Consider the following 17,892-nt stretch of genomic DNA (forward strand, 5'->3'; position numbering starts at 1 on the left):
CAGATCCAGAGGGGTGAATTGGACCCTTGCCCTGGACTTGCTTTCACCTACAGAAGGGTTGCTTGATATGGAAACTAAAGACCAGTACCTGTTACCTGTGCTGGCCTAATAAGACTCTGACTGGCTTGCAGTGTTGTGTAGAGGCAGCCTGCACCTGAGGGTGCAGAAACCAATTGCTAACATTTTGCTAAGCCACAGTAGATGGAGACAGGCCAGCAGGATGCTCTCCTTCCTCAGAAGGTATCTCTATCTTGCAACCCCACCATATCACCCACCACAATCACAAAACCGAGATTGTTCCTATCTTTGAGTTCTGGGGTTGGCAATTTTCCCTCAGCTTCTCACCTAGGAGCTGCTGGTGAACAATCCTCACAACCAGTCCCAGCATTCCCTGAGGGAAACGCTCGCTGGGGTCACATTGACCAGAACCAAAGCACATTTAACTGAACCCAGGTGTGCGTGCTGCCCTCCTGCCCCACACACAGGGGCACAGGGGCATAGGCACACAAACACACCAGCTCGCACAGACTTGCTGCTTGGTAGTAAAAGTGGGTGAACTACGCAGGGATTAAAGCATTAAAAAAAAAAAAAAACCACAGCAAGAATACGGTGTTTGAAAGAGCCGTGTCCCTGGAGAGATTAGAGTAGCTGCCTGGAGATAAAGCAATGATGATGGAAAGATCGACTTCCTCGCAGAGATTCTACTCCTAATTATCTCGTCTGAAAAGAAAAAATTATGATCTCCCAGCTTTTATCTGTCTCTTGACAATTTTAGCTCTGTGCCTGCCTCGTTGCAAGAGGCCGATGCTTGCTGAAAGGAGGAATGGGAAGGAATCAGCCCAGGGGGCAGGAGTGGTAGGAGAATGAGGGGCACAGGAGGCAGCGCTTCATTTCTGTCACCACCTGCAGCGACGGCAAAGGGAAAGATGAATGATCACTGCAGCGTTGTCTTTCCAAGCCCAAAGGCATCTCTGCTGCCTCCAGCACTGGTCTGTCAGGCAAAGGATAAGCAGGAGGTTGGATTCACTGCTTCATGAGCAAAAGGGACCACAAGGCCATAGGGCATAGCTCAGTACTACAGTATGAGAACAAGACTCATGAGCTGGCAGGGGCAGAAGAGTGCCCAGCTTGTTCCTCCCCCGCTCCTTTCCTTCTCAGACAGCCAGAAAGCAATTCTTTCAGCAGACAGCCGGCAGTGAGGACATTTCAAGCAAACCAGCCAGAAGGACCACGTGAAAGATCAATCAGGCCCATGAGCCACTCTGCAAAACAAGGATGGGCACTGATGGAAGCCCAGGCATCACATCCAGCGTCGGAGGCTTTTCACAGGAGAAGTGTTTCCCCTCGGTATCATTCTGAGGCTTGCTGCTTCTCCACCTGTATTAATTTCAGATGAATTCAATGATAGACCCCCAGGAAATCTGTTTAAGCCCTGGCTTAGAGGTAATTGGTGTTTGGCTAACAGGGTGCACAGGCAACAGAGGTTTCCCAGGAAGCCGAGAGCCAAGGAAAACGTCAAAGCAAAGAGACATTACAAGCTCAAAGGCCACGGAGGGCAGGAGGGGGACTACTGTTATAGGAACGGTTTGAAAACTCACGATCCATCCTCGCAGCACCACTTTCTCCTTCTGTACAGTCATACTGAGATGCAAATGTGGGTGGTTGGCTCTCCCACACAATGAGAACTGTGTCCAGATCTGGGCTCCTCAGTTCTGGAAGGTGCTGGAACAGGTCCAGAAAAGAGCAACAGAGCTGGTGAAGGGTCTGGAGCACAAGTCTTATGAGGAGTGGCTGAGGGAGCTGAGGTTGTTTAGCCTAGAGAGGAGGGTTTTGGCCTCTTGGTCAGGTGGGTTTTGGCCTCTTGTCCCAGGCAACTAGGGACAGGACGAGAAGGAATAGCCAGGGGAGGTTCAGTTTGGGAAGAAATCCTTCACAGAAAGGCTGATTAGATATTGGAATGGGCTGCCCAGGGAAGTGGTGGAACCGCCGTCCCTGGAGGTGTTTAAGGCATGATTGAACGCAGCACTGAGTGCCACGGTCTAGTTGACGTGGTGGAATTTGGTCACAGGTTGGACTTGATGATTTCACAGGTCTTTTCCAACCTAACTGATTCTGTGATTAAAAAAAACAACAAACAAACAAACAAACAAACAACCCAAACCGAAACTCACGATTGCCTCAAATCGTTCCTTGTTCTTACATTTATCCTTGTTGTTTAAAAGAAAGAAAGAAAGAAAGAAGGAAAAAGCAGCACGTGTGCCCAGAGGGGTGTTTGCTCAGACCAACACTGCGCTGCCGGACCCCGGCTGCTGGGGCGGGACTCGGCTCAGGCGCCTCGCGGCCACCCCACAGCCCCTGCGCCCCGAGGCCCCTCGCGGCGCCCGCCCGCGCAGGCCACCAATCAGGCGCGCCGCACGTGCGCTCCGCCCAATGGCGGCCGAGGTGGGCGGGACTTCCCCCGCCGGTTGCCATGACAAGCGCGGCCCTTCCCTGGCAACGGCGCTGCGGCGGCGGCCGCGCAGGTGAGGCCGCGCTCGGAGCCCCCGCTCCCTTCCTGGCCCTGCTCAGCGCCGCCGACCGAGCTCGTCCGCCGCCGCGCCGAGGGCGGCCAGTCGGCGGGCAGGGTGGGGTGGGGCTACTTCGGGTGCGCGGCAGGCTCGGACCGCGTTCTGCCGCCCCGCACCTCTCGGGCTGTGGCCCCGGGCACGTCTCGGGCTGCGGATGGGTATGGAAGTGGCTCCCGGGGTTTGGGACTCCTCCGTGTGAGAGCTGTGCTGCTTGGCTTGGTGCTTCAGGCAGCGGCTCTCCGTGCGTGGCATAAATGCTTGGTCTGTCGCCTGACACCGTGTTTGTTTTGCTTTGCCTTTAATATGGGCTCGCCCCCCGCTGCCGCTGGGTAGGAGAGGAAGATGCTTTGTTCTGGGTGAGGGAACCAGAGGGAAGATCACGGTGAAATGCTCTGTGTCTGTCAGTCAGTGCTGTGCCTCTGTGCTGCCGGAGTCAGGTTGGTAATGAGGCCCAGAGGCACGGTCCAGAGCTTTCCCATATGGCCCTCCCCAGCTGACAAATGCTCAGAGATCTGAGGATCTCTGTGCGCAAACGAGACCAAGATGTTCCTGTTAAACGTTTTGTACAGACACGTACACAGATCCTGTGTCTAAAATACTCCTGCCCTTTGCTTGTCGAGTGCTGTTTGAAACTCTGGCAGATAATAGTGCCCTGGGAAAATCCTTTTGGAACTAATCAAGGGCTGTGGTGGCTGATTGTTCTCCCGTCTTCTGTCAAAAGCTGTAGCCTGGCACAGCTCTCCCCTCAACCTCCCTTGGTGCTTCTGGGAAGTGCTGTGCTCTTAAAGCCTCGCTTATGGAAAAGGATACATTTTTAAAAATTTGTTTCCATTAATGGTCTGTGAGATAACACTCTCAGTGCGTGGGGTGTGAAGGTGGCGTTGAGAAAATGGCGAGTGAGATAGCGTGATGTTCTCGTAATAGTTGTATTTGCCTCTCTCTTTAAAGCTTTCTATCTCTTCCCCGTGTTTGTTGCTGTTGAAGCAGTGTCCTCTGGGCCAAGAAGCATCTCCTCCTGCTGAAGCTGCTCGTGTTCACAGAGCTGAGTTCCTCTCAGCTGGCTGTGACACAACACTTTGCTGAGCTACAGGCAGCCCCTCTACCCCTTCCTGGGGTCCCTGTGGAAGGACCATGGAAGAGACCGAGGAGGAGAAAAAGGATGAGGCTGATTATAAAAGGCTTCACAGTTTTCCACTGATTAGGGTAAGAAGGGGGATGGATTGCGCATTTACCAGCGTCACAGATATGAAACTCTGCCTTCATTCTTACCAGCCTTCTCCCACTGAGTAGCTGCTGTGAGAACATGTGTACTGATGGTCCTGTGGAGAGATCCTGGTTGTCACTGCTGCTTTCTCCCTATCCTTGACCTCTGTCAGAGAAATCGGTATTGACACCGGTGTTCCCCATGTCAGCCAGAGGAAGTCTGGAGCAAAGTGATCCATCTAATAGATTGAGTGCACTGCCTTTAGAGCCCTCTCCTCTGTTCTGGGTGCAGCTTTCTTTTAGTCCTAAGAAAGCTGGAGCAAAAGGCCTTGCTCACCAGCCAGATAGCAGCAGCAGAAGAAAAGACTCTGTAATTTAGACTTCTTTGTTATGCTCATAGTAGTAATTAAGGACTGTGGTCCTAGCAGTATTAACATGCTTTCCATTTTCTGCTTATAGCAGAAAAACTGACAAATGCCTTGATCTCCTCCTTTAAGCTGTGCTTACTTCGTGCTGGTCTTCATGTAGGTAGACAAGAATTCCGTGTTGGCTGCAACAAGGAATGAGTGGATCAATTCTAATGCAATAAGCCATTTTCATATTTACTGTGTCTAAGCCCCAACTACAGCCAGTGCAAAAGTAAGACCTACTTTCTGTTGTTTTGTATCCAGCTCTTGTTTTGCTGCTTAGTTCCTCTTGTTTGTTTGCCCTTTCCAGCACTCGGACATGCCGGAGGAGATGCGTGTGGAGACCATGGAGCTGTGTGTCACGGCGTGTGAGAAATTTGCCACCAACAATGAGGTACTAGCCAGGTCCCAAAATGGCCAGCCTGCTGTTGTTGCATCTCAGGGGACCTGCAGGAGCAGGGCTAAGGGTGCAGGGCAGGGTGGAGACAGGTCCTGACATCCTATTACTCTCTTTCTGCACTGAGCAAGGCTAGAAGGAGGCAAAGAGCTTGCCTAGATCTCAGATTCAGTTCCCTTTGTCTGCAAGATCCATAAGAGCACTTTGTTTTCCTGCAGGAAGCAGAGATTAGTAGTGACCTTACCTCCTTCCTGATCCTACCTTCCTATGGCATGCTTCCACTCTGTTCATAAAATGCCCTGTGTCCTGAGGGCTTGGCTCAGAACTGTGTGGAGACTCCTGTTTTGGGGATGAGTACAGGAAAGTCTGCTAAGTATTCTCTCTTGGCTTTAGGACCAACGATGAAGGGAAAAAACACCTTGCTCCATAGGCAGAGCACTGTATGCCACTACAAAATCTTTCTCTCTCCTTTTTTGGATCAAGCAGGGTGTGATCTGGGAAAAGCAAGCCTTTTAAAAGTCAGCCTAGTTTCAGTGTTTTGGTAATTAGCTGGAGAAAAAAAATGGACTCCTGTAAAAATAGCCGCAGCTTAGTGACCTGAATCTCCTCTCGTGCTCGCCTCACCCAGCATAACTCCAGCAGCATCTAAAGCAGAGTTCTTGCTTCAGGCTGAGTGAACGACAGAAGGGATTGCTAGATGCAGTTCTTTAATTTCTCCTGGCTGCTGTGTTGGAGGCTGCTGAGACCTGTGTTATATATACATATATATGTATATATATATACCTGTGGTTATACATATATATGTATATACCTGTGGTATACCCTTGGGTGTACCTCTGGGCAGCTCCCCGTTCCTGCAGTGCAGCTGCTATACCTGTTGCCCATGGCTTGAGTAGTCTGTCAAGGGACAAGACTAGGGGCATGTTTGCCCTCACTGGTTGCTTTATCTCACCCTATGCTCTCTGCCTTAATGTTCTCCAGAGTGCTGCCAAGATGATCAAAGAGACGATGGACAAGAAGTTTGGGTCCTCCTGGCACGTGGTGATTGGGGAAGGTTTTGGCTTTGAGATCACTCACGAGGTGAAGAATCTGCTGTACATGTTCTTTGGTGGCAGCCTGGCCGTGTGCGTCTGGAAGTGCTCCTGACCCCTGTCTGTGTCCCAGATTTGCTGAATACAAGAGATTTGTCCTTCTCTTGACAGGTTTTGTACAATCTGGAGGTGGGGCTTTATTTTTAATAGTTAAATGTCAAGATATCTCTTTTTCATACTGACGTAACAGTTCCGTGGGATACATATAGTTGGTGCGTGTGTGTGTGTATAAACTTGCTAAGCTGTCCTGTCCTAGCTCGTGGGATTTCTCATCTGTCTGTGGCTCTTTCCTTGGTGTTTGAGCCAAAGCAGAAGGGAAGTGGGGGATAGTTAATCTCATGACATGCTGCAGAGCTGCACAGCAGCACTAGCAAGGGTAAGCAAAAGAGAAAAGGTGCTATCCAGCCCTACGGTTTTTATAACTCCCACTTGTTCCACATTGTGTCCTCTCTCTGCTGCTTTCCCCACTACCATGCAGTATAGCTCTGACCAGCACCTGTCTTTCCTCTCTCTGAATGCTGCTCATACATTCTTTCTCACTTCTAATATGTCCATGCAGACCTGGCAGCACTAAAGGTCTCCCTTCGGGCTGCCCGTGGAGGTGTGAGCCACAGGGAAGCAGTCCCGGCTTGCCCTCCCCCGCTGCTTTTGGGAGGGTGTAACAGCTGAGCTGCCTGGGTGTAGGAGGTTGCTATGCAAACTGCCCCCTCCTTTCTCACCCACAGCACACCGAGACAGCATGAAAACACAGGCGGCTGACGACGCCTGGGGAGTGGGTGAGAGCTCTTTTTAAGGCTCAAATGCCTCCCTGTCAGTTCCTGGGGGTGTTGCAAGTGCTGTGTACTTTCAGCATCTTGTTTGGGGCTGGCAGGGGAAGGAGGCTCCATGTGAAATATAACTTGGTCATCAGAAACCTAACGTCTTTTTGGACTTGCGTTCTTTTAGCCTGTTTCGTTTTTTAAAGCTGTCGGTGTTGGAGGATGGAATGAACGTAACTGTATGTTACGTCTGTGGCTTATTTATATAAATCTGGGGAACTGTGTTTTTACAATAAAATTTTAGCAAAATGTCTGTGTGTTTGTTTGTGTAGGAAAAGTAGTTCAAGAAACATGGAAATAAGTACGCAATGGTGTAGCACAGGCAGAGGACAGTGACAGATCTCCATCCTGCAAGTTTCCTGTGTGCCTCTCATCCTCCCTGTTCAGTTCCTTTTACCAGTGCAAACCACTATGCTGAGGAAGGTTGCCAGGCCCACAGCGCTGCTGGCCAAATCGCTCAGTCTACGCAGCTGTCTAAGCAGTAGCAGCAAGGGAGCATACCTGTGTCTGCTGATCAGCTAGTGTGCCTTGGCTCTAATCTTCAGAGTCTCATATTTGTGGCTTCCTTATTTTGAGATTTCCTCTCAGAATGTTGCCAGCTGGCACCTCTAGTGCATAGTTCAAGACGGAAGGATCTCTCTGCCTTAGTGCCTGCAGTGGATCAAGCTGGTGGAGGGTCTTTTACAATTCCTTTTGTTCCTTTTCTGAACCTCAGTGTTACACTAGAGATGTCCTTCTTCCATTTCGTGTCAGGAGCTCTTCTATAAGCCACAAATTGGAGTAATATGAAAACAGTTGGAAATTATTTCAAATTTGGACCATGTCCAAAGGACTAATGTCCTCTCATGTAATTCCTGGCTGATCAGGTGGCAGGGAGTTGTGAGGTGGGAGGGACACAAAGCTATTGTTATAAGGTAGTTAGTACTGTGATACCTGGCCTGTGATCGGGATTGCTGTGCTGTGTAGAAGAGCCCAAATCGTTTGAGCTGTCTCACGGTGTGCTTGCTCTGCCTCCCTCCAGCTGGCTACCATTACATGAAGACAGTGCTATTGACTGGCACTTTCTGCAGCTGGAAGGTGGAAAAGATTATACTCTCTTCCTCAACTCTCTATCTCCTCTAGATTCAGAGGAAAAGGTAAAGCCAGTGTCTTTGGAATGCCCAACGTTGGATCATGATGACACCATTAGCCGTACCACAATCGCTTTAATCGTGCCTCTTTCACACTAATGAATAATTAACTGCTGTGTGCATATGCACAGACATGCTGGTCATGGGCATCTCTGCAGGGTCATGGTGACCTGCGGATGACCACAGGGAGCTGTTTACTTCAGCACACAACCTCTTGGGCTCGCTGCCTGTTTGTTATCTCCTTGGCCACCAGCTGACCAAAACTAATGTCTCCATGACCTGCTTCGGCAACAGGGGAGCAGTGACTGCTCCCCAGCCTTCTCAAAGCTTGAGTGTGCAAACAGATTGAGGTGAGCAAGGTGTGAATGTGCAGCGAGGCAGCTCCTACACTGCCACTCCCACAAGGTAAGTGCAAGGAGAGCGGCAGGCTATTTTTGTTTCCAAGGGTAACAGCTTTCCCACAGAAAGTTACCATTGTTAGCCAGCCCTTGTTAGCTGGTTTCCAGGCCTGTCATTAGCTCTGTACATGAAAGCACAAGCCTTAGCCTTCCAAAATTCAGTTGTGTCTGTCAGAGCCCCTGCTCTGAGGTAAGTGTTCAATAAGATTGATTGTCATGCCTATTGCAAGTTGAGCCATGCTATGCTGGCCCCTGTGTGCCTGGCTTTTGCCCTCCTTTTGCTGTAGATGCACATTTTTGGGCACACCTGTAATTTTCAGGGGAGTAAAGTTTACGGATTAGAAATGGTCCCTTGTCCTGTGTTTTCCACAAGAGACCCCTCTGTGGCTGATGCATTTTGCTGGATCAGGACCAGAAGAGGCCACAAAGGTGAGTGGAGGGCTGGAGCACCTCTGTTATGAAGACAGGCTGAAAGGGCTGGAGTTGTTCAGCCTGAAGAAGAGAGGGCTCCAGAGAGATCACCTGCCAGTACCTGAAGGGTGCCTAGAGGAAAGCTGGAGAGGGACTTTTTGGCAGGGTGTAATTGTGATAAGAGGTAGAGGTTTTAAACTAAAAGAGGTTTGTTCAAGATTGGATATGGGGAAGAAGTCTTTTACAATGAGGGTGGTGAAACACTAGAACAAGTTGCTCAGAGATGTGGTGGATGCCCCATCCCTGGAAACATTCAAGGTCAGGTTGGACAGGGCTCTGAGCAACCTGATCTAGTTGAAGGTGTCCCTGCTCATTGCAGAGGGTTTGGACTAGAAGGCCTTTAAAGGCCCCTTCCAACTCAGACTATGATTTATGGTGGAGCCTCTGGGGCCTCTCTGCTTTTGACTATAAACCTGCAGTGTGTTGCTGGAGGATTTTACATCATGAATTTTCAGCAGAAAGCTAGGAAAGTTGGCAACAGTTGGCTTGCTATTGTGTTTCCCTCTCATTTCTTGCCCCCTGCATATTGCTACCATTACCCATCAAAGCATCAGGCTGAGTCAGATGTAGAAAATGAGATGAAAAACACAGGGTGATGCATGGGTGCCAGCCAAATGACTCTTTCTATCTCCCTGTCCCGTAAAGCTGCAATAGCAGCTCAGGGGGCTGTGCTTCATGACTTCATCCCTCCCTGCTGAGGGGAAATGGGCAACATCATTATCAGTCCTGACTTGGAGCCTGCAGTGAAAATGTCCTCGGATGTAGGACTCCTCCTCCGCCCCAAGGGTGTCTTGAACCTGCTGGGAAGATGGAGGAAGAGCTGGAGGGGGGAGATGAGAAGAAAGAAGTGCAAATTCTACCGCTTCTCTGTGATGATGTCATGGCAACAAGGTACATGGATGTGCTGTCAGGCGATTGGGGCAGGCTTTGAAGGTCTCCAGCTCTTCCCCGTTGCTGCAGGCTCGTGTCTGACTTGCTGAAAAATCTTTTGGTTAATATTTAATGCTTGAATTGAAGTGCTAAGGGTGGCAAGTGCCCCACCTAAGCCCCCTGCCTCTGCTTTCCAATGGGATGTTAAACTAGGAGGGGGGCGGGAAGGGGGTAGGACTGTAAGCTTCCCTGTCCTAGGGATGGCACTCACAGTCAGTAGGGTGGCTTCAGCCCATAGGGTCCCTGTGCCTGTCTGACTCTAGGACATAGGAAAGAGGTTTCTATCCCCTCCAGCCCTCTTTGGAGCTGGTTTGGGATACTGGAAGGAGTGGGGCTCCCTCTGTCCTCAGTCTCCCAGGGCTGGCTCTGGAATAAGGAAATCTCTGGCCCTGCTCCAGGAGCTGAGCCCAGCTCCTTTGATGCAATCAGTTAGTACATAGATTTTGGTGGGGGTTTTGTGGTTTGTGGGGTTTTTTTGTTTAGTTTGGTTTTTTGGTGTTGGTTTTTTGTTTGGTTTTTTTGTGTTTTTTTGTTTGTTTGGTTGGTTGGTTTTTTTGGTTGGTTGGTTGGTTGGTTTTGTTTTGTTTTGTTTGTGGTGGGGGTTTTTTGGGTTTGTTTGGTTTTTTGATGTTTGGGGTTTTTTTGTTTTTGTTTTTTTCCTAAGCAATTGACCTAATGATCCCATGTTCCAGCTACCAGCTACCACCCCTTCTAGGTGCCTTCTTTCCAAATCATCCATCCGGACTGGATCCAGCAAACTTCCCAGAGCAAGACGCCGTGTTCCCTTCCCCAAGGAAGCCATCTGCTTCCCTCCCCCCAGCTCCTTCTGTGGGGCTTCGGGCTCGCCAGCCGGGCTGGAAAGCTCTCCTCCTCCTCGCTTGCCCCGGCTCTCATCAGCCATCTTGTCGGCACAAGGCACGGGGAAGGGAATACGGAGCCGGCTGGATCTGGGGCGGCTGATGGTGTCAGCCGGAGGCGGTTTCCAGGCAACTGTCGCGCCGTGGGACACGCGAGCCAAGAACACCGGGAACACCGCGTTCTCGGCGCACCGCCTGGGAGGGGACCAAGCCTGACACGGCACAGGATGGTGTGGAGAGGGCAGCGTGAGCAAGAGGGTAGTGCAGGGATGGCAGCAGAGGAAGGGGTCTCCAGAATATCCCCCCCTTCCCAGTGATTATCATACCCTCCCTGGCTTGGAGTGAGGATTTCCAAGCTGGCTCCTGGTGTAACATACAGCAAGGAAGGTCCACATGATGTATGGGATTTCACGTGCCTTCTGCATCCTTTGGGAAATCAAAGAAAGAAGAAATATCATGCCATATGCTGTACCCAAGTTCCCAGACTTGTTGCAGGTGGCCTTGTCCTTCTCTGTCCTTTAACAAATCCAGAGTTCCCTCCCTACAAGTTATGAGCCATTTGTGAGCATGCAGCCCAGCTCTGCATCCCTGGGTGTCACTGAGAAAGGGAATTTCTTGTAAAGTCGGGCTGCCCTGCTCTTCCACAAGCTGCCAGTGCTCCCCACGCTTGGTGGGTCCCACTGCCCCTCTGCGCTGATGTCCAAGGCAGCATCCCCACTCCTGCCTGCCTGCCTGCCTCCCCCACCTGCTTCAGGGTTTCTGGGAGCATCCCTACCCATGAACCCACCCTGCCTGGTAACCCTTCCTTACACTGCCAGCCCAGCATTTCCCTTCCCAGCAATGCTGATACTCACATTCCCTTTGTTTTATGCCATTTGAGTGATTTTTGGTAGGTGCATTTAGTACAACGGATTTTGAATGGATGGAGGAGGCTGATAAAATTGCCTTGGCTGAGCAGCAGGAGTAAGATTCTCATGGATTCTGAGTGTGAGGCTACGATGAACATGGGGAATGGAGCTGCATAGTGCTTGGCAGGGTGGGTGCTGCAGAGGGGCAGAACTACTTTATTGCCGTGTATGCCAACAAATGTTCTGCAGCCCCATGTGGGTGACAGCACAGAAAGACAGGACAGTGAGGGGGTCAACTGCAGCCAGTGCTGCCCCTGGGCCAGCTTTGCAGCTATTGATTTGGAACTTGCCCCGTTCACCCTAACCTTGGCAGTGCCAGCTCGACCCTTATCAGCACTGATAAACCCCGCCACAACCTCCTGTCCCATCCTGGTGGTGTCACTCTGTGAGGTGCTGCACTGGCAGATCTGTCCTGCAACTTCACTCTTGCACCAGTTGCTCTCTTGCTGCGATGCTCTAAATCCAGGACACCTCTCTTTTATTTTTACACAGAGGCTGCATCCACACCAACTCTTTTAACCCTGGGTGGTTGCCCACCCCTTGCTGAGTGTTTTGGGCGAGGAAGGATGTGGCGCCGGCTGCAAACACTTTTCCAAAGGAAATTTAAAATCACCCTTCTCTTTCTTCTGCTCTTGGCCCTCCTCGTGCACCTGGTGATGGATTTTGCTCTCCCTGCAGCCCACAGGCCCTGCAGCTGCGATACAAAAGCACCAAAAGCCACAGGTGTCCCGCCAGGCAGCCCCGTGCTGTCCGGTCTCAAAAAGCTGAGCCTGCGAATTCTTCAGGATTTCAGTGGCAGCAACAGCTCCTTGGAAAAAACCTCCCAGCTACAGGGAGCGGGGCTGCACACAAGGGCTGGAGAGCTGTGGGTCCAGCACCAGCAAGAAGGCGGCAATGCGGGACGGACCAAGGGATCAAAGCTGGCAGCACTTTTTGAGCATCCTCTTTACAACATCCCAATCCCAGAGGTGACAGAAAAAGACAAGCTGTTTGTCGTCAACCCCATGGAGAAGTTCAGCCTGCGCAGCAGCGGGAGTGACGAATGGTGAGGAGCAAGCTCAACTCTAGCTTGCTTTTGGGGGATAAGTGGGTTTGAGGGACAAGCAGCGGGTACCAAACACGTAGTTTCCCTACGTAGAGCAGCATCCTACCCTGGAGGGACCCCCACTGCTGAGCACGCTCTTCTCACACCTCAAATCCTCTCTTAGCCCTGAATTTTTGGGCTGCTACTCATAAGCCTGTAGCACATGGCAAAGCCAAAGGAGATTCTTGAATTGTTCACTGTATTATGTGGGGTATCTATTATCGCCTCCTTCCCTTCCCCACTGCAGACTAGCCTTTGGTCTCTCTCTCTCTGTATATGGAGAAGTCTCCAGTCCAGATTTCTAACCAGTTTTATCCCCTCTCGCTGATATGTTGAAGATGCAAAGCCTGCAATGTGGGTTATCTCTAACAGTGAGATATCCGTCCCATCCTGCATTTCGCAGGATATCTTCTGACCTCTTTAGGCTCGGCTGTATGCTGAGCTCACTGCTGCCGGCTGCCTATTTTTATCACTGGACTACTAACCTCTAATTAGAAGTGAAGATATTAAAAGCTTTAACATCATAACACGTAACAGCTTCCTTATGGAAAGCACACCTTCCAAAAGTGATGCCTGCTAAATTTGGGAGAGAAGAAAAGCTGGTTTAAGAGCTGGTTTCCACAAATGGTATTTGCCTTGTTTCTGAGGACCACCTTGCCTATGGAATAACCTTGGGTCTGGTTTGATGAAATTGAGGCACAGTCTGTGTTTTCCTAGAGAGACATGGATTTGGGTTATAGATGTCCTGGGCTAACTGTCCCACTGCAGTGCCAGTGTGTGCTAGCACAGAGGTGGGGCAGATACTCCCACAAGCTCCTTTGAATGCCAGCTAACTGCCAATTTGCAAGATGCACAAACAGGGATAGTGCTAACCCAAACTTAACCCCCTGGGGAAACCAAGGGTGTGTGATAAACGCGTCGAAGGGGAGTGGGTTGTTGGGAGTGGGAGTTCAGGTCCATGCTGGGGTTGGCTGGGAAGCCCCTGCTCCAGTTTTGCCACCATGAAACGTGGAACCCACCCAGGGCTTGTGCTGGGCCTTCCCCATGGCTCACCTTCCACACACTGGCTCCTGGGAAGTGCCTGGGGACTGGGGACCGATCCCATTCCACTAAAAGCTGTTGTTGTTGTTGTTGGGGTGGTGGTGGCTGTCGGGCTTCAGGGTCAGCAGCAGTAAAGCCGAGACGCTGCTCCCGACAGGGAAGACTGCCTATGACACCTACCCCACCTGGCTCAAATTCCACGTTGGCATCAACCGCTACGAGCTGTACCCCCGCCAGGACCCCCTGTTGCCCAAACTCCTCCAGGACTTGGCCACACAGAGGATCATCAGCTCAGGTACCACCTCCCTGCCCACACCCCTGTCCACACCCCTGCCCCACTGCTTACTGCCTGTCTCTCTCATCCCTGCGTGCCTCCTTTCAGTCCAGAAGTCTGGCGGTACCCAGCTCAAGCTGATCATGACATTCCCAAATTATGGGCAGGCCCTCTTCAAGCCCATGAAGTGAGTAAAGTCTGGGACAACCCCTTACCTCACCACATGGTCCCATTAGGTAGCGAGGAGTGGCCAGAGGGGACTATGGAGGGAGAAATGGAGAAATGCTTTGTGCACTGCCTCGCTTCAGCACCTCCATCCCAAAATTGAGGCAAGCGGAATGGTCCCCTTTCCCTCGCCTTCCCTGGCTGCTTACGACAGCCTGGATGCAGCTTGTGATGGGGTAGTGACCTCCAGTGGTGGAAAGAAGAAGGTGGTCCGTGAGGACCATCCATGAGCCTCCAGTCCATGAGGCTTCCCAGCCCTTGTGTTGGAAGCAGGGAGTATGTGGGAGCCCAGATTGGGCGTTTGGAGTGACACCACCCATCAGGAAGTGACTGGAGGAGGCTGGGTCTTGCTGTGTCTCCAGTGTCACCAGGGGACACAAGGTGAGGTATGGTTTGGAACCATGCTCAGAGTGACCCCCACCCTCCCAGGCAGACCCGGGACCAGGAGACCCCCATAGATTTCTTCTACTTCTCAGACTTTGAGAGGCACAATGCAGAGATTGCAGCCTTCCACCTGGACAGGTGAGCATAAGCATTACATCCAACCCTCCCTTCCCATGCTGGCAGAGCAGCAGAGAAACTGCTCCTTCATCCCACCTCTCCCTCGTTTTTGTGAGGGATGCCTCATGGTGGGTTTAATAACTCGCTGTGAAAACCAGCCGAGGTCGATAAGAAGTGGTTCCAAGTTCTGTATTTCAGGATCCTGGATTTCCGGCGAATCCCCCCAGTTTCTGGCCGTTTGGTCAATATAACAAAGGAGATTCGTGACATCACCACGGACAAGAAACTGGCCAAGACTTTCTTCATCTCCCCAGGTGAGCTTTCATGTCGTCCATTCTCTCCTGTGGCCACCCACACGGAGCTCAGCTGGACCTGTCTTCTCCTGCCCTGGGGCAAAGGAACCGTTTGGGGACTGCTCCAGCTCCTGTGGGTCCCTTGCCATGGGGCTTTGCTCCTCACAGCCTTCCCTGCCGTTGCATTACCAGTGGTGCATGGCCACAGTGCATGGAGCGTTTTCCCCCGGCTGCCTGCTGGACCACCCTGCCTGGGGGTCACAGACTTTGTTGCCTTTCTGTTCTTCATCAACCTTTGCTTTGTCCCCATGGCCAGCGGGTAACGTCTGCTTCTACGGGGAGTGTTCCTACTACTGCTCCACCGAGCACGCCCTCTGTGGCAAGCCGGACCAGCTGGAGGGCTCCATGGCTGCCCTGCTCCCTGACAAGACCTTGGCCAAGCGCCGCTCCTGGCGCAGCCCCTGGCGCCGCTCCTACCACAAGAGCAAGAAAGCTGAGTGAGCCAGGGCACGGGGGGTATGGGGGGCATGGAGCAGCAGAGCTATGGGGTGGGAGGGGGCTGCTCCATGGCCACTCTCAGTGGCCCCTGTTCCCTCCCCGGCCTCTGCCAGCAGGTGGGAGCTGAACCCCAACTACTGTGCTCGGGTGCGAGAGACGCCGCCCTACGACAGGGGCCATCGCCTCCTTGACCTCATTGACATGACGATCCTCGATTTCCTTATGGGTGAGCCACTCCATTCTGGTGCTGAGGGCTGTGGAGCTCCCTTGGGACAGAGAAGTCCAAATGGCTCTATGTCCCGCAGCGCTGTGCCCTGCGAGGTTTGTTGGCCAAACCATTGTTCAGGCTGCAGCGAGCTGCACTCTTACCCAAAATGAGAGGATAGGGCTGTGCCATTAGGGCAGAAGTCAAAGGACAAGAGATGCTGGGGAGATCCCAGCTGAACACCCCAGGCACAGGAAGCACCTTCCAGCATACTCTCACGTGCAGCCCCTGGAAAGCCAGAGGCAGAGGTGATGCCTAGGGCTCTGGCTGCCTCTCCTGTCCCTCGGCTGCTTCTTCCTCCCTGTGCTGTCCCTTCACCATCATCTGACTTGGAGAGTTTCCCATCTCCTCGTTTCTGGCCACCCAGCCATGCTTTGGCCTTTACTTCTGCTCCATTTGCCACTGTTGTCCCTCTGTGGGGCTGATGGGATGAGAAGGGGCCTGGAGGCCAATAGGGTCTCTGCTCAGTTCCCCTCCATGGCCATGGCTGCCCGATGGGCACCTTAGAGGTGCCTCCAGAACTTTTCCCCAGGCTTTGGGTTTCAGTCTCACACCAGGAGAGTGCTCTGTATCCCTGCTCCCATCTCCCAGCCCACAACCTGATGGCAAATTTGTTGGCCCACCACAGGCAACATGGACCGGCACCACTACGAGACCTTTGAGAAGTTTGGGAATGACACTTTCCTGCTCCACCTGGACAATGGCCGTGGGTAAAGCTGGGGAGGGGAGGGGAGCAATCACTGCAAAGGGATGGGGGGAGACTGCCAATCTTGCCAAAATGCCACCCTGACACCCACTGGTGGGCTTTCCCCCCTTTCCAGCTTTGGCACACACTCGCGTGATGAACTGTCCATCCTGGCCCCCCTCCAGCAATGCTGCAGGTAGTAAAGGGCTCCCGCTGCCTGCCCTGGATCTGCTGTCAGGGAGAGGCTCCTGCTGTTGAGACATCTCCCTCCTCATCTTTGGCAGCATCAAGAAGTCAACCTACTTGCGTCTGCAGCTGCTGGCCACCCAGTCCTACCGCCTGAGTGACCTGCTGCGGGAGGCACTGGCCGCAGATCCACTTTCCCCTGTCCTGGCTGAGCCCCACCTGCAGGCGCTGGACCGTCGCCTGGGGAAGGTGCTGGTGGAGGTGGGACACTGCCTGGCCAGGGCAGCCCGCCCAGATGAGGTGCTGGTGGATGATGTGGGGTCATGGGTGTGAGGGGGGGCTGCGTATCTTGCTGGGTTGGGGCGTTTTTGGGTTCTGCCAAGGATGATGTGGGATCAGCATGCAGCTCTGACTTTGTGTAGCATTGGCCTTTTGGTGGTGCCAGAGCTGGTGGTGTGATGTACTAGGAAAGCAGGTTGTAAGGATAGCTGGGACAGGGAGGGAATTTAAATAAAAAGTGGAGATGACATGAGCTGAGATCTCCCGACCAAAGCTGCTTTCCCAGCCGTGACCTGTCCTCGCATGCCTGGACGTGTTGCTCCAGCCCTCAAAAGCCTTTTAGGAAAGGGCAGGGCTTTTTCCTGCCTTTTCCGAGCAAGAGCTGCCAAACTGGAGCAGTTGGCAAGCTCCTTCTGCCCCACTCCTGTCCCCAGCATGGTGATGCCCTGGTGACCCCCAAAAACAGAGCTGAGACTCCCCACTGCTGGTGTGGGGAAAATGAGGCATGAGCTCCCAGCCACTCACTACTTATCCCTGCCCTGCTCTTCCCGCATCCACCTGAAAACCCCCATGGCTCTGGCATCACCACCTCCTTTGCAGTGCCAGGGGTGCAGCAAGGGGGACAAGCCTCACTCCCCTTGGAACACCTTCTCAAATTCCCTGGGAACCACGGCCAATTTCCTTCCCACCCAAAAAAGTGGCTCCTGATAAAGGGACCGATTGACCCCGGGGCCATGCACCCTGTTTAGTGCCCGGTGGCTCAGCACCCAGCTTATCCCTTGAGCCTCCTGAGGGGTTAATCCGTGTGCAGGGTTACGTCAGCTGGAGCAGGTGCCATCACAAGGGCCACTGCCAGTGTCCCCAGGACGGGGCACAGGGTTGGCATCAGCATGGCCAGAGAAAAATGTGCTACCGGAGAGGGCAGATGTCCTCTGTCCTAGTCAGGCACCCACAAAGGGATGGGAAGCCACAGGAAAGGGTGAAAAAGGGCGGCTGGCACAGTGAGAGATGGAGCTGCCCTGGAAAAGCCAGGCAGAGATTTAGCCCAGAACAAAAAATGGGCTCAAAAGGAAGAAAAAAAAAAAAGAAAAGAGAGACAAAGAGGATCTGTCTGCGTTACACAACAGGGCCAGGGCACTGAATCAGGGTTTGTTGCAGTGTGCCCCCCCAATGCTGGCGGCACGTCCTCCTGCCACTGCCCTGGCTTGTGCCCCAAACCCCAGCAAAGGGAGGAAAAGGTTTTGGGGCTGTCTTGCAACAGATTCCTCCCCTTCTGCCAGCTTCATATTATTTAACATCTTCTATAAATATCTTTTTGGTCCATATGCAAAGCCGGGGGGGAAAAGGGCCATTCCTGCACCATGCCCCATGGATGTGGCCTAAC

General features: G+C 52.4%; 2 protein-coding genes across 3 annotated transcripts; both read left to right on the top strand.

Annotated features, from left to right (window-relative positions):
* Positions 1-2,470: 2,470 nt before the first annotated feature.
* Positions 2,471-6,736, top strand: DNAL4 (dynein axonemal light chain 4). Of its 2 annotated transcripts, none has more exons than XM_050324786.1 (4): positions 2,471-2,522; positions 3,555-3,770; positions 4,488-4,571; positions 5,556-6,736. In XM_050324786.1, the coding sequence occupies exons 2-4, from the start codon at positions 3,699-3,701 to the stop codon at positions 5,718-5,720; spliced, it is 321 nt and encodes a 106-aa protein (XP_050180743.1). In that variant the 5' UTR covers positions 2,471-2,522; positions 3,555-3,698; the 3' UTR covers positions 5,721-6,736. The 2 variants fall into 2 exon arrangements, with proteins under 2 accessions (XP_050180743.1, XP_050180744.1); XM_050324787.1 differs by having other exon boundaries at positions 2,487-2,522; positions 3,552-3,770.
* Positions 6,737-6,861: 125 nt separating this feature from the next.
* On the top strand, positions 6,862-17,243 carry LOC126644922 (extracellular serine/threonine protein kinase FAM20C-like). Its single transcript, XM_050324788.1, has 11 exons — positions 6,862-9,373; positions 10,105-12,222; positions 13,422-13,597; positions 13,685-13,763; positions 14,231-14,323; positions 14,501-14,616; positions 14,912-15,092; positions 15,210-15,319; positions 15,987-16,068; positions 16,180-16,239; positions 16,328-17,243. Exons 2-11 carry the CDS (start codon positions 11,744-11,746, stop codon positions 16,560-16,562), a joined length of 1,611 nt encoding a protein of 536 aa, XP_050180745.1. The 5' UTR covers positions 6,862-9,373; positions 10,105-11,743; the 3' UTR covers positions 16,563-17,243.
* The last annotated feature ends 649 nt before the right edge of the window (positions 17,244-17,892 follow it).

This window comes from Myiozetetes cayanensis, unplaced genomic scaffold (genome assembly GCF_022539395.1).
Source record: "Myiozetetes cayanensis isolate MyiCay16 unplaced genomic scaffold, myiCay2020 scf3, whole genome shotgun sequence".
Taxonomy (NCBI): domain Eukaryota; kingdom Metazoa; phylum Chordata; class Aves; order Passeriformes; family Tyrannidae; genus Myiozetetes; species Myiozetetes cayanensis.